The 13,889-nt window shown below is 34.1% G+C and overlaps 2 protein-coding genes across 2 annotated transcripts in view; both read left to right on the top strand.

Moving 5' to 3' along the window:
- On the top strand, positions 9,917-11,556 carry LOC107636196 (uncharacterized mitochondrial protein AtMg00810-like). The gene is made up of 5 exons (XM_016339720.1): positions 9,917-9,976; positions 10,182-10,629; positions 10,675-10,979; positions 11,070-11,255; positions 11,503-11,556. Exons 1-5 carry the CDS (start codon positions 9,917-9,919, stop codon positions 11,554-11,556), a joined length of 1,053 nt encoding a protein of 350 aa, XP_016195206.1.
- The window catches only part of LOC107636195 (NKAP family protein CG6066-like), a 9,991-nt gene continuing 9,568 nt past the window's right edge, over positions 13,467-13,889 (top strand). Inside the window, 1 exon segment of the mRNA XM_016339719.2 lies at positions 13,467-13,597. Coding sequence (XP_016195205.1) covers positions 13,467-13,597 — 131 coding nt within the window.

Raw genomic sequence — 13,889 nt, 5'->3', positions numbered from 1 at the left:
CATAAATATTTTTTTTAATGAATTAAAAAAAAAATTTTATACTTTGGATTTTTTATCTTAAAATTTAATATACAATAATAAATTTAATTTTAAAATCACAAAATTAAACACTTAATCTATAAAACTTCTAATTAGTACAAAATGTTATTGTTTTATATTAATATTGTTATTAGTACGGTATACATGTATTTTTAATTAGTAAATACATCTTATATATAATTTTATATTTTATGTGTAATTTTTACTCAATTTGTTGTGTATATAAATATGTGTTTATGTATTACTCTCTGGGTTTTTTAAAATTAATACCTTTGTTTTTATATGATTTTATTTAAAATGATTTATAACTATATAAATATAAAACTTTGATTTTAGTATATATATTCATGGGAATCAAAATGTATTTCCTTTTTTATATCACTAAATAATTACTTAAAAATTCACTTTCATACAACTAAAAGCCAACTCTCGCTGATATTCATAATTGAGAAAGTCAAACGAAACTGACTGACATGATTGTAATGGTGTCTAGTACGGTGTCATGCTGGAAAGAGGCTAAAGTTTACAGGACAAAAAGGTCCTTAGTGGCAACAAACGATGTCGTTTCTCAGATTTTAAATTTTTATTAAAAATCCTTCCAAAAGATAGATATTACCATAAATTGTTCTAACCCCTTCACAAAAATCAGAGTTTTCTTCCCTCCAAAATGTAATTGAAGCATCATCGAAAAAAGTGGAGTAGGAGAAATGAAGATGATTTGCTGAAGTAGCTCAGTCATCAAGCAAAGTAAGCAAATTTCTAACATTTTTTTTATTTCTTCTCGTTAAGGTTCCATATAGTGTAGGATGCGATGAATGCAAATTCCATGAACCATGGTTGCTTTGAGTTTGAGTTTTGTTAAGAAAAGTTATTGTGTCCTCATCAGTTTAAAAGTTTCTAGAATTTTAAAGCTTTTGATTTGATTTTATTTTTGTTAAAAAATTTCAGATGGCTGAAAGATTTGTGATTCATATCTTTGACTTTGACCACCAGCTTTGAATTCTTTAATACATCTCTATCTCTCTCTCTTATTTTGGGTAATAAAACTAAAATATTCATTTTTCTAACATATTATATACACATTCGTAATTTTTTCCATAATAATATTACCGAATTATAAGTGTGTATAATGATTTTATTTTTGTTAAAAAATTTCAGATGGCTGAAAGATTTGTGATTCATATCTTTGACTTTGACCACCAGCTTTGAATTCTTTAATACATCTCTATCTCTCTCTCTTATTTTGGTTATTTTGGGTAATAAAACTAAAATATTCATTTTTCTAACATATTATACACACATTCGTAATTTTTTCCGTAATAATATTACCGAATTATAAGTGTTTTTAAATAAATTGTATGTCTATATTTAATCGTTATTCTAAAATAAAAAAATTATTGATATCTAATATTCTTGTAATAAATGTTAAAAATTTTATCAAATTAAAAAAAAAAGAAAGAGATATATAGTGTTATCAATAACATCAACCATTCTATACGAAATTACTCATAATCCTGTGGTATGTTGTAAAATACTCACAGGGCCAAAAGACCGAACGAAATGAATGTAGAGACAAAATTCCAAGTGAGTCTAATAAAACCAGGGCAAAAAACTCTTCTGGCCTAAGGAGTCATTTAATGACAGACGTCTAAGGATGGGTGATGGAGTCAACTACCATAGTTCGAGGTTATCCAGCATTCAATCAAGGTTTTAGCAGGTTAGATCACCAAGTGTTGTTCGATGATCGACCGAGTTTTTCCACCATCATTGACCAGTGGTAGATCAGTTGTCTGTGTTGGCCGAGGCCAATTAGTAGTAGGTCGACATAGGCTAACCGTAGGGAAATAGGTCAGGTAGTTTGCCAGTGTATTGGTAGGCGGTCGAGGTAGGTCAATAAGTGATTGGTCAAGGAGCAGCCAATCAATTGAAGTAGGTAGTCAGTCGGCAGGCAGTTGGTCGAATAGGTCAACGGGTGGTCATCGGTCCACATGCATGGTCGGTAGGTAGGCGAACGGCAACTAATTCGATATCGGAAGAATGGTGGCAGATCAATCAAGGTTAGGAGGTGGTCAATCGATTGTTAGTGGGCATTGATCATTGAATGATCTTTGGCGGGTCGGGCTTGCTTGGTCAGCTGACGTCGTTGGCAAGTGGATAAGATAGGTTGTTAGGCTGTCGCTTAGTCAACATCGAAATTGATTTGGGTCTTTCAGTGGATAGTCAGTCAATCAGGGCCAACGTATATCAAAGATGGTTAGTTGGTAAGTTAACGGTCAGTCTGTTGGTGAAATTCTGTCGATAGGTGGTCATTCGCCACTATTGTTATATTTTTCTACAAGACTACTGTTTTTATTTTCTTTTCATATCTTTTTTCAAAATCCTTTTTAAAATATTTCTTTTTATATTAATATATAAATGACAAATTATTTGTTTTTTTTTTTGAAAATATAAAATAAGAAAAATATATCGATTTTAGTTGTCAAATTATTAATTATTAATAATTAATAATAATACATAGAGTAAATAACCATTTTCGACCACGAAAAATTTGAATGTTGACAAAACTCACTACGAAAAAATTAAATAAAGTTATACCCATAAAAGACGAGTTCCATCTAATAGAAATACCCAATCGTTACATTTAGAGTTTACTCAGTTAAAATTTTTCTAAAATACCCAAATCACCATTTTATCATCTTCTTCCTCCCAACTCTTCTTCTCTTTACCACTCTAAAGAGAAAAAAAAAATAAAACACAGACATGTATTCCAAATGCAACTTCTTAAGAATTTTCAAATTCAATCTTTTATTTTTAACAATACTTAGTAACAATTTTTTTTCAAGATTAATAACAACAAAGATATCAAAGATTTGGATAATCGTTTTCCTTTTCTTAGAAAAAACAAGAATGTGATTTTAGAGAGGGATAAATATAAGTAACTCTAATACTGCACTTGAAGAAATGGTAGGTGCAGCCTCAACCGCCAGCCACCGTTGCCTAGCCTTCGCACTTACATTCTCCCTCTCCTTCCTCTCCTTCACCTTCCTCTTCGTTGTTTCCACCTTCGCTCTTTACCACTGCTCCCACACCTCCTTAGTAGAATCGAAGGTTAAAGTGAATAAAGAAAAATTAATATTTTTTTGTGACAAAATGACATTATAAAATGCAACAATATTCAAAAAAAGAATAATAAAATTCAAAAATCTGACTAATAAAAAAACCATTAATTAAAAGGAAAAAAATGAAATTACGAGAAACTAGAAAATCATATGATTGCAAGTTTTTTCCTGACTTGAAGAGAAGTAAGGTTAAGGAAGCAGTTATTAGGATTAAGAGGATTGTCAACGTGTCCAAAAATGGTAAAGGCTTTGATGTAGTTTGCCTTCAGCAGTCTTATGTTTTACATGTGCCTGGGTCGGGCTTTGAGAGATTCTCCTGTGATGGTGATGAAAGAAAAGAAGAAGAGAAGAGGAAGGAAAAAAAAGGACACTGTGCAACGAAGGAAAGAGCATGGTGAAAGGTTTGAGTTTTTGGAAGAGAGCGAAGGACATGAAGGGTGAATTGTTCATAGGTTGGAAGAAGAAGAACTTTTTGATTTCTTAGCAAAGAATTGGGTAAGAGTAGTGAAAAAAGTTGAAAAGTTGGGAAGAAAGAGATAATAAAAGAGGTAATTTGGGTATTTTAAAATTTTTTTAACGGAGTAAACTCTAAATTTAATAATTAGGTATTTTTATCGGAACAAAATCTATTTTTATGGATATAACTTTAGTTTCATTTTTTGTGGTTAATTTTATCAGCTTTTAAATCTTTTATGGTCGAAAATGATTATTTATTCTAATACATAAGAAAGATATAGTGGGTGGAAGGAAAAAGAGAGATACGGAAGAGGAGACGGGGAAGGTGAGAATTTAATTTTGGAGGTAAGAATTTATTTTAGTTATAATGAATGTTATGTGACATATTTGATTGTAAAATTAGTGTTGAGTCAGGATTTGATTTGGTACCTTATGATGGCAAACATAATTAACTATTTTCTATTAAAACTAGCCATTATGATGAACAATGTAGGAATCAATCAAGCATAACTAAACAAAAGAAGCTTAAATTATGCAATATAAACTTATTAATGAGAATATCATTAAAGATGATATCAAGCCATGTTTAAAAAGATTCTACTCAATCAAGACCGCAAGTAATGCTCTCCAAAATCATATCACAGTCACAAGGAGCTGCTGCATTCGATGGATGAACAAAGAAGGAAAATTTTCCTCTTTAATGTCAATGGAATCAACTCATAAATGGTGCAACGGCTAGTTTATGAATTAGGAATGATTTCAACATTAAAGAAAGCAATCAAGTTCTATAAAAGAAGATTTCATCCAAGGAAGAGGCAACCATTTTCGTCATATTGCAGGTCACACAAACAACCTTTTATTTTCTTGTTAATTGAGTGTATTCTTATTTTTCTTTTATCTAGATTCAAGCTTACTTTGAGAGATACAAAAGATAAAGAGAGTAGTGCATATAAAAGTCATTTTAACCGTTGTTTTAGTGTTTGATTTCGAAAGTGTGCTGGGTTAGAATACACTTTGTTCTCCTTAACTAGGTTCGGCTAGCACCTAGGTGATTTACTAAGCTTGGAATAACTTAAGTGGTTTACAAGAGTGTGAGTCTCTTGGAATTGGTGTTTGTAATCAATCTTGATTATAGTAAAAATTCTATCATTGTTGTGGTGGAGACTGAACGTAGGACATATTGAATTAAGTGGTCGAACCAGGATATATCGTGGTCTCACTCTTCTTTCTCTTTCTCTGTCATTTCAATTATGCTCTGCTATGATGAGACAAAATTAAAAATAATCTCTTAAAACCAGAATTCTGCATAACTTGTTTATTCAAGTCCAAAAAATAGTTCCTTGATTCAACCTCCTCTTCTCAATTCACCTGGAAACGTTCGATTAGTAATATATATTTTGATTTCAAATATATTTCAATTTCAATATTTAATTCTAATTTTAATTTAATTTCAATTATAATTAAATAATGTCATGTATATTTTGGCTGATAAATTAATAATTAGTCATTAGTAATAATATATAAGAGAGATAAAGTGAGTGAAAAAAGAAAAAAATAAAACAAAAAAAAAAAGAGAGAGGGAAGGAGAGAATTTCTAAGTTTTGGAGGGAAACAAATTTATTTCAATTGCAATGGGAGAGTGGTATGTGACACATTTTGATTCTAAAATTAGTAATATATAATAAATATATTTCAATCTCAATTTTAATATTTCAATTAATTAAAAAATATCATATTGTACACTTGGGTTGTCAAATTAATAATTGAACATTAGTAATAATTAGGGGTATCAAAACAGGTCGAATTCGCCAAAAAGGATGAATCGGGCTAGAATTTGAAATCACCAAATAAAAAATCTGCCAAACCACAGATTTTGGCAGAAGCAGGGCGGGGCAGGACAGAGAAGTCTACCCCCACCAAAAGCCTGCCATCTAACGGATGGACCGTCCTGTCCTGCCCCGCATAGTGAGGCGGCCCTGAAATCTTTCCTCGCCCCGGCTAACGGTAGTTTAGCGGGTTGACGGGTCAAGTCCGTCAAATCTCTCTTTCTATTTTTTCTTAAACCATTAAGTATTAAATAATATATATAATTTCACAACCATTTCAATAAATTTATAATTTCTAAAGACATAAAAAAATTATAATTTCTAAATTCACAAACATTAAAGTCTTTATAATTATAAATATGTAATAAACATAATCATAAACCAAGTCTTTTGAAACAAAATAGTAAAAGTAACGTTGTCCAAAGTAAAACAAACATGGTCCAAAATATATAATTAAACATCTTCAAGTTTATTATCAATCAAACATAAAGCATAATCCAAAATATAACTTAGGATATCGTCAATGATCATCTATTTATCTTTATCTTTTTATAGATCAATAACATCACTAGAACCAACTCTTGAAGAATAACCTTTTTCTCTTGCAATATCTTCCTCATCTAAATCTTACTCTGGAAAAAAGTAAATAAATGTATCAGAAAGATAATACATGATAATGAACAAAATCATTCAAGTAAGTATGTTATAAATATTATTATACCATAATCAGCATATCTACATATCCAATTTTGAGTGCAAATCATAGATTTAACATTATCTGGCAATAAACGACTTCTATACTTGTTTAAAATATGAGAACCAATGCTAAATGCATATTCTAAAGCCACAGACCCACAGTGGTAATAGAAATGCTCAACAAATCTCGTACCATTAGTGATAGTGTTGGAAAGTGATTATGGTTGTCTTTCCACCATTGCAAAACATCTATGATTGCATCTATTAGAGTATAATTAGGATTAATTAGCATCAATTATAATTATTTAGCATATTTGTATATTTATTATAGGATATTATGCTTTTATTGCTTTGATTCTTCTAGCATCTATATATAGTCTTGTATATTGTATCATTCTTTAACTTATTGAATAATAGACAACCCTTTCTTCAGATTACTCTCTTATTTCTAACATAATATCAGAGGCATGGTATTCTCCATGAAGATGGTAGGTTATTTTTCTTCCAGTGAAATTACCATATTTTTCACATTTTTTCTCCATGCCATTTTTCCTTACCTTTTGTCACTGTTATGATACTTTTTCACCTCACCGATTAGCCTATCCTCTCCATCATGTATCTTTCTGACTCTAATGAATCAAACACCACTGCCATTCGTTGCTTACCTATTCACATGGAGAAATCATATATTTTTCGTCACCTTCCGACAGTTCGTCATCCTTTGACATTTTACCATCTCTTTGTAGTTTGCCACATTTTCGGTAGTTTTCAGGTAGTTCACCATCTTTCTGACAGTTCATCATGGTTTCGGAAGTTTTTTAGCAGTTTGCCACTCTTGTGGCAGCTTCGTCTGTACTTTTCTTGCGGCAATTTCCTTTGCGCTTTTCTTGTGGCAGTTTGTCTACACTTTTCTTGCGACACTTTTGTCTGCACCTTCCTTGTGAAAGTTCTATTTGTGTTCCCTTGTGGCAGTTCCTTCTACGCTTTCTTGTAGCAGTTCTGTCTGTGCTCCCTTCCGACAGTTCTACCTGCGCTTTCTTTCGGCAGTTCCATCTATGCTTCCTTCCGGCAGTTTATGTAGTTTTTTTTTTCCTTTGTTTCATTGTTTTAAATAAGTCATGGTATCAAGATCATAGGTTTTTTTTATAGAAATTAGTTCATAGCCCATTTGTTTTTTTTCCTTCCAGCAGTATTTTAGCCCTTGATTTTCAATCCTTTCCTAATGCCTTGGTTCGTCACCACCACTATTACCATCTTCGTCTCTTCGTCACGAGTTCAACGAGTCGAGAATCGTCACCAATAACCACCAAATGCGACCTCATGCGCCGCATGAAGCTCACTGTTCGCTTCAGATTTTTCCTTCCTCTAGATGCCTTCAGCACCGTTGGATCCACGCCCAGGATCAACGGCCCCATAACGTCGCACGTGTCACACAATGGCACGCCAGACAGACCCATTTTCAACCCGTATCCCACCCGACCCGACTCCTAACTTGCGTGCCACATCCTCGCCGCGTCAACATTGACATGTTTCCTTCCTCCAATCTGGCGTCGCCACGTGTCCTCTTCTGCTGACGTGGCTGCTGACATGACTGCTAACGTGGCCACCAATTCTGCCCTTTGTTATCTCAATTTTTGCCCCGATTTTGCAGTTTCTTCTCTCTTTTGTCTTTGTCTTTGCTATTATAAAAAAATTAGATGTTTTTTACCCTACACAAAGGAAGGAAAAATTTTGCCAAAATTGTCATTGTTTTGGTCATCTATTCCCAGACTGCCCCTCTATTGAATGTCGAAAATACAAGCAAAAAGGACACATTGGCTTCAATTGCCCAATATTATTTTGCCATTATTGCAAGCTCTTAGGACATTTAATACTACCTGTCCTACTCACCTACCACATCCTGATCAAATCAAGTATCATTGACCTCCCAACTTCTCCAAGAATGTGCCTGCTTCTTCTGCTACTTTTGCTACTACTGAATCTACCAGCTATGTTTCTCTCAACCTGTCTCCTGTCTCACTATCTGATATTGCGTCTCTTCTTAAGCATCTTCTCTTCTTTTTTGGTAATACTTCTACTTTTTTTTCCACTCCTTCAGACAATTCTAAATGTTATTTTGATTCCAGTTGCTTTCATCACATGTCTCCTTTGTGACATGTTTTCTTGTCTTTGTCTACCACTACAAATGCACCTTCAACACTGCTGATGGTTACCTCTTGTATGCGACACATAAGGGTTTTATTTCACAGTCAAATCTTAATCTCCCGGATACTTATTTTATTCTAAAATTAAACTTTAATCTTATTTCTGTTGGTCAACTTGTTGATATCGGTTTTGATATCAATTTTTTCATTTCTGGTTGTCGTGTGCAGGATCATCGGACGGGACAAATCATCGAGACTAGACGTAAGGCCGGAAGGTTATTTGAGCTGGAGAATCTTCATACTCTTCCTACGTCAAATCTCTATGCTATTTCTTTTTCATCTACCATTCACTTGTGGCATCACCGTCTTGCATATAGCTCCTTAGGAAAATTGTGTCTTCTTGTGTCTAAGGGTGATTTAGGTTAGGTTAATAATGAGTCTTATTTGTCAAACTTCAAAACAACCAGCTTTATCTTTTCAAAATAATTCATCTCTTGCTTGCTCTCCTTTTGATCTTATTGACTCTAATGTTTGGGGCCCCGCTCCCACCCTTCTATGGGAGGGGCTCGATACTTTGTAGTTTTCATTAATGATTCTTCACGCTTTACTTGGGTTTATTTGATAACTAATCACCATGTGCTGCCTCAGATTTATATTAACTTATCCACTATGATTAAAACTCAGTTTTCCAAGGTCATTAAAGTTTTTCGATGCGATAAGGCTATGGATTACCATGACTCCAAACTTTTAAATTTTCTTATTGAATTGTCTGAGTTTTCTTGTCCTAGTACATGTCAACAAAATGGAGGAGCTAAACGCAAACACCGTCACATTCTTGACTCTGTTCGCGCAATGCTTATTTCTTCTTCGTGTCCTAAGCATACTTGGGGTGAAGCTCTTCTCATTACTTTACATGTTATCAATAGACTTCCTTCTTCTGTCCTTAGTAACATTTCTCTCTTTGAGCATCTTTATCATACCTCTCTAGATTACAGTTCTCTTTGAGTCTTTGGTTGTGTTTGCTTTGTTCTTCTTCAGCCTCATGAACATAGTAAACTTGAACCTCGGGCTCACAAGTGTTGTTTTCTTGGTTAAGGCACTGAACACAAGAGTTATCATTGTTGGGATCTTCTCTCTATACGTATTTGTATATCTCGTCATGTTGTATTCTAGGAGCATCACATGTTTTTTAGGTTCTCCTTATTTGAGTCCATTCTTCCTACTCAGTCACCATTTTTTTACTAACCCCATTGTTGATCTTTTTCTAATGATGATTCTACAAGTTCTATCTCAAGTCAATCTCTCGAGCCTCCTACTCTTCCACCTTCTCCATCTCCCGAAGATTCCAGACCAAACGATGCTCCTGCTCCTACTGTCATGCCTCTTCTTTCCAATCATTCTTCTAGGGTATGAAATCCACCTCCTCATCCTCTTGATTATTAATGTTTTTTTACTATTTTTCATCACCATGAACCTAAGTCATTTCGAGAAGTCTCCACAAATCCAAATTGGCATCAAACAATGCAGAAAAAAATCCAGGCACTTGAAAAATTACACACTTGAAACTTGGTTGATCCTCCTTCTGATCACAAAGTTGTTGATAGTAGATGGGTATACAAGATCAAGATTCGCACTGATGGTTCTATTGATCGTTATAAGGCACGATTGGTTGCTCAAGGATGAATGCAAGAGTATGGTATTAATTATGAAGAGACTTTTGCTCGTGTTGCTCATCTCACATCTATTTGCACTCTCCTTGCGATTGATGAGGTCAGAAAATGGTCTTTCGATCAGATGGATGTAAAAAATGCATTTCTTAATGAGGATTTGAAAATGAAAGTCTATATGAAACCACCTTCGGATATCCTTATCCTTTTAGTAAAGTTTGTCTCCTTCGTAAGGCACTTTACGGTCTTAAGCAAGCTACTCATCAATGGTTTGACAAGTTCAACACCACTATATGCAATCTCGGTTTCACTGACAGCACTCATGAGAATGCTCTCTTTATTCGTAAAAGTGAATGTGAGATTGTTCTTCTACTTTTGTATGTTGATGACATGATCATTACTAGAGACGATATTGATGGTATCTTCGATCTTAAAGCATCCCTTCTCCACACTTTTGAGATGAAAGATCTTAGTTCTCTCAGTTATTTTCTTGACCTTGAAGTCATTTTCTCAAATGACGGCATCTATCTCTCTCAAGCTAAGTATGTTTCTGATTTTCTTGCTCGAGTCAATGTTACAGATAGTCGCACTGAGTCTACTCCTCTTGAGCCTAATGTTCGGTTTACTCCTATGGATGGCACTATTTTGGATAATCCTAGTCTTTATCGACAGTTAGTTGGAGGTCTTGTCTAATTGACTGTTACACGACTAGACATTGTCTATCCAGTTCATGTTCTTAGTCAGTTCTTGTCAGCTCCTCGTACTACTCACTATGCTGTAGTTCTTTGCATTCTTCGCTACATCAAAGGTACTCTATTTCATGGTCTTCACTTTTTTTCCCACTCATCTTTAACCATTCAAGCGTACTTAGATGTTGATTGGACTGATGATCCCACTGATCTTCGTTCTATTACTGGTTATTGGTTTTTTCTTGGTGAATCTCTTATTTTCTGGCGAGCCAAGAACCAAACGTTCACTGCTCAATCAAGTACTGAAGCTGAATACCGTGCTCTCGCTGACACCACTGCTGAGGTTGTCTCGATTTGTTAGCTTTTCAAAGACTTGAGTTCCCTTTAGTTGTTCCCAACTGATGTTTATTGTGACAATCGCAGTGCTATTCAGATTGGTCATAATGATGTTTTTCATGAACATACCAAACATATTGAGATTGATTGTCATTTTGTCCGAAAACATCTCCTTATTGATGTTATTCATTTCGTAGCTGTTGGGGTGGATCAAACTACTGATATCTTCATGGATGCTCATCATCCTACTCGTTGTTTGACTCTAGTGTCTAAACTTAAGATGGTATCTTTAACTCCCACTTGAGTTTGAGGGGGGATGTTAGAGTATAATTAGGATTAATTAGTATCAATTATAAGATATACGTATATTTAAGATATTATCTTATAATTAATTAGTATCAATTATAAGATAATTAGGATTGCATATCTGTATATTTATTATAGGATATTACGCTTTTATTGTTTTGATTCTTCTAGCATTTATATATAGTCTTGTATATTGTATCATTCTTTAACTTACTGAATAATAGACAACCCTTTCTTCAAATCACTCTCTTATTTCTAGCAGCATCATTGCAAAATAATGTCACCTTACTCAAATAAAATCAAGTTGGTTCTTTTCACTTTTTACTTTAGCTTCTTGATTGCAGAACATCAAATTCTTTGAAATGCAAACAATATATAAATAAAAAAAAAATACATATAACCAACAAATAAAAATACATGTGACCAAATAGAGTAAATATAAGAAAAAAATACTTACAGCAACAATTTTAATAAGCTGAGTTCCTATTGCAGAAGATGTCGCTGAGAAACCATACTTGGAGTTTGAGAAGCACTTTCTACAATTGTAGAGGAATTGTGGGTATAAACCTCAAAGAGCTTATATAATTTACTCTTCACATGCTCCATCTTGTCTTTAGCACTAATAGGATCAATCTCATTATAGCAATGAGCTAAAGTGTTGAGTTTAAATTTAGGATCAAGAACTGCTCCAAATGTAAGAACACTATATTCATCCCAATATTTCTTGAACTTGATCATCATTTATTCTCCCATGGTCCTTATAAGTATTTCAGCATTCTTCAGATTATTCATCAAAACAAGCTGAATTTGCCAAACTTGTAAAAAATACAAGTTGGATATTGGGTAAGAAGTTCCGGACATCAAGTTAGTAGTTTCATAAAATGGTACAAGAAATCACATATCTTTTCAGTTCTTTTTCACTCATCTGATGAAGGACAAATATTCCTAAATCCAGCTTCTTTCACTTTATACATTTCAAAAGCTTTCTTCTATGAGCATAGCAACAAACATGAAAGAACTCACCACCACATAACAATGAATGATGCACATCCAAAATACTTTTCAAGTGATCAATACAAGTATCAATAGAAGAAGTATTATCCAAAATAATGAAAAAAATCTTTTAGTCAATTTTCACTCATTCAAAAGCATAAAAATTTTAGAAGACAACTCAAATCCTGTGTGAGGAGGAGGCATGTGACAAAAATTGAAAATTTTACTCTGTAATTTCTAATTCTCATCAAAAAAATGTGTAGTCAAATATATAAACCTCTCATTGTTCATGATGTCCAAAGATCAAATGTTAAACAAATCCTATTTGGAATGGAAACTAAAATTTTTTTAAGCTCGCACATTCTCTCTTGTGAACTTTCACTATGTCAGCCTTAATTGTATTCCTAGTAGAAAATTTTAAAGTTGGACTGATATATTTTACCCAATTTCTAAACCTCCTATCATCAATCATATTGAACAGCTTGTCCCCAGCAACTACATAAGAAGCAAACATATCTCTAGAAACTCCTGAATCAATCTTAAGTGAACCCATTTTATTTTGTATTTCCATTATAGTTTGACCAATATCTTCATGCTTAATTTGAGTACAACTATCAAGATGTCGTTTTAGAGTAGATGTGCCTTATCGCTCACCCCAAGCTTTAAACACATTCTTGCATCCTTTACACTCAGAACGTTATACTCCATCCTTAATTAGACCGATTTTTTTTAAGAAGTTCCATACATCAGATGTTGCTGGTCTGGTCCTTTTTGAACTAGGTGCATCAATCTCGACCTGAGACTCAAAACCAACTCTAGCAGCAGCAATGTTACTCACAGTTTTAGAATTCATCTTTTCCGAAATAACTACAAATGTTAAAACAAGTATTATACAATCTGACTTAGTCAAACCATAATCAAGCAAAACAAAACACAACAAACAAAAAAATGTGCATCAGATTTTAGATTTGTCAAAACAGTAAAATTCAATCAAAGCAAACAAACCAAACATATCTAAATCTCTTATCTGATACAAACTTAAACTTATGCTAATGTTTAATTTAATCATGCACATTATTTTGTAAATATAAGTGAGATAGAAAAGGATAAAAAATTCAAAACATTAACAAGCTCAACCAACATACTAGATTAACAGCGGCGACGACCGAGACCGAGGAGGCGAGGAACAACGGCGATGGCCAGACAGCAGACCCAGAGAGGACAGAGGAGCAGCACCGATGGCCAGGAGCCCAAAACCGACGAGAAGCTGCGGCGATGGCTAGACGAAGCAGCGGCAGTGGCCAAGACCCAGGAGGACCGATCGAGGTGCAGTGCGAGTCAATAAGAAAGCAACGATGGGAATAGCCTGTGACGAAGAGCGGTGACTCATGAGCGTGAACATATGTGGATAGCAATGGACCTACACTGCCGGTGATAGCTACGGCAACGGTGCCGAATAGGGACGCCAGATGCAGTAGGATTTGGGGGCGGCTGGGACCTAGGGCATGGGGCTATGTGTGGACAGTGTGGTCACTAGTGATATACTGCACTGGTGTGAGTGTGTTGTGTTATGTTCGAGTCTGAGAGAGTGAGCGGAATTAGGGTAGGGTTTCTTTTT

This window comes from Arachis ipaensis, chromosome B04, assembly GCF_000816755.2.
Source record: "Arachis ipaensis cultivar K30076 chromosome B04, Araip1.1, whole genome shotgun sequence".
In the NCBI taxonomy this organism is placed as follows: Eukaryota; Viridiplantae; Streptophyta; class Magnoliopsida; order Fabales; family Fabaceae; genus Arachis; species Arachis ipaensis.
Note: the sequence above shows the minus strand (reverse complement) of the source record. Positions and strands in the feature narration are given on the sequence as shown.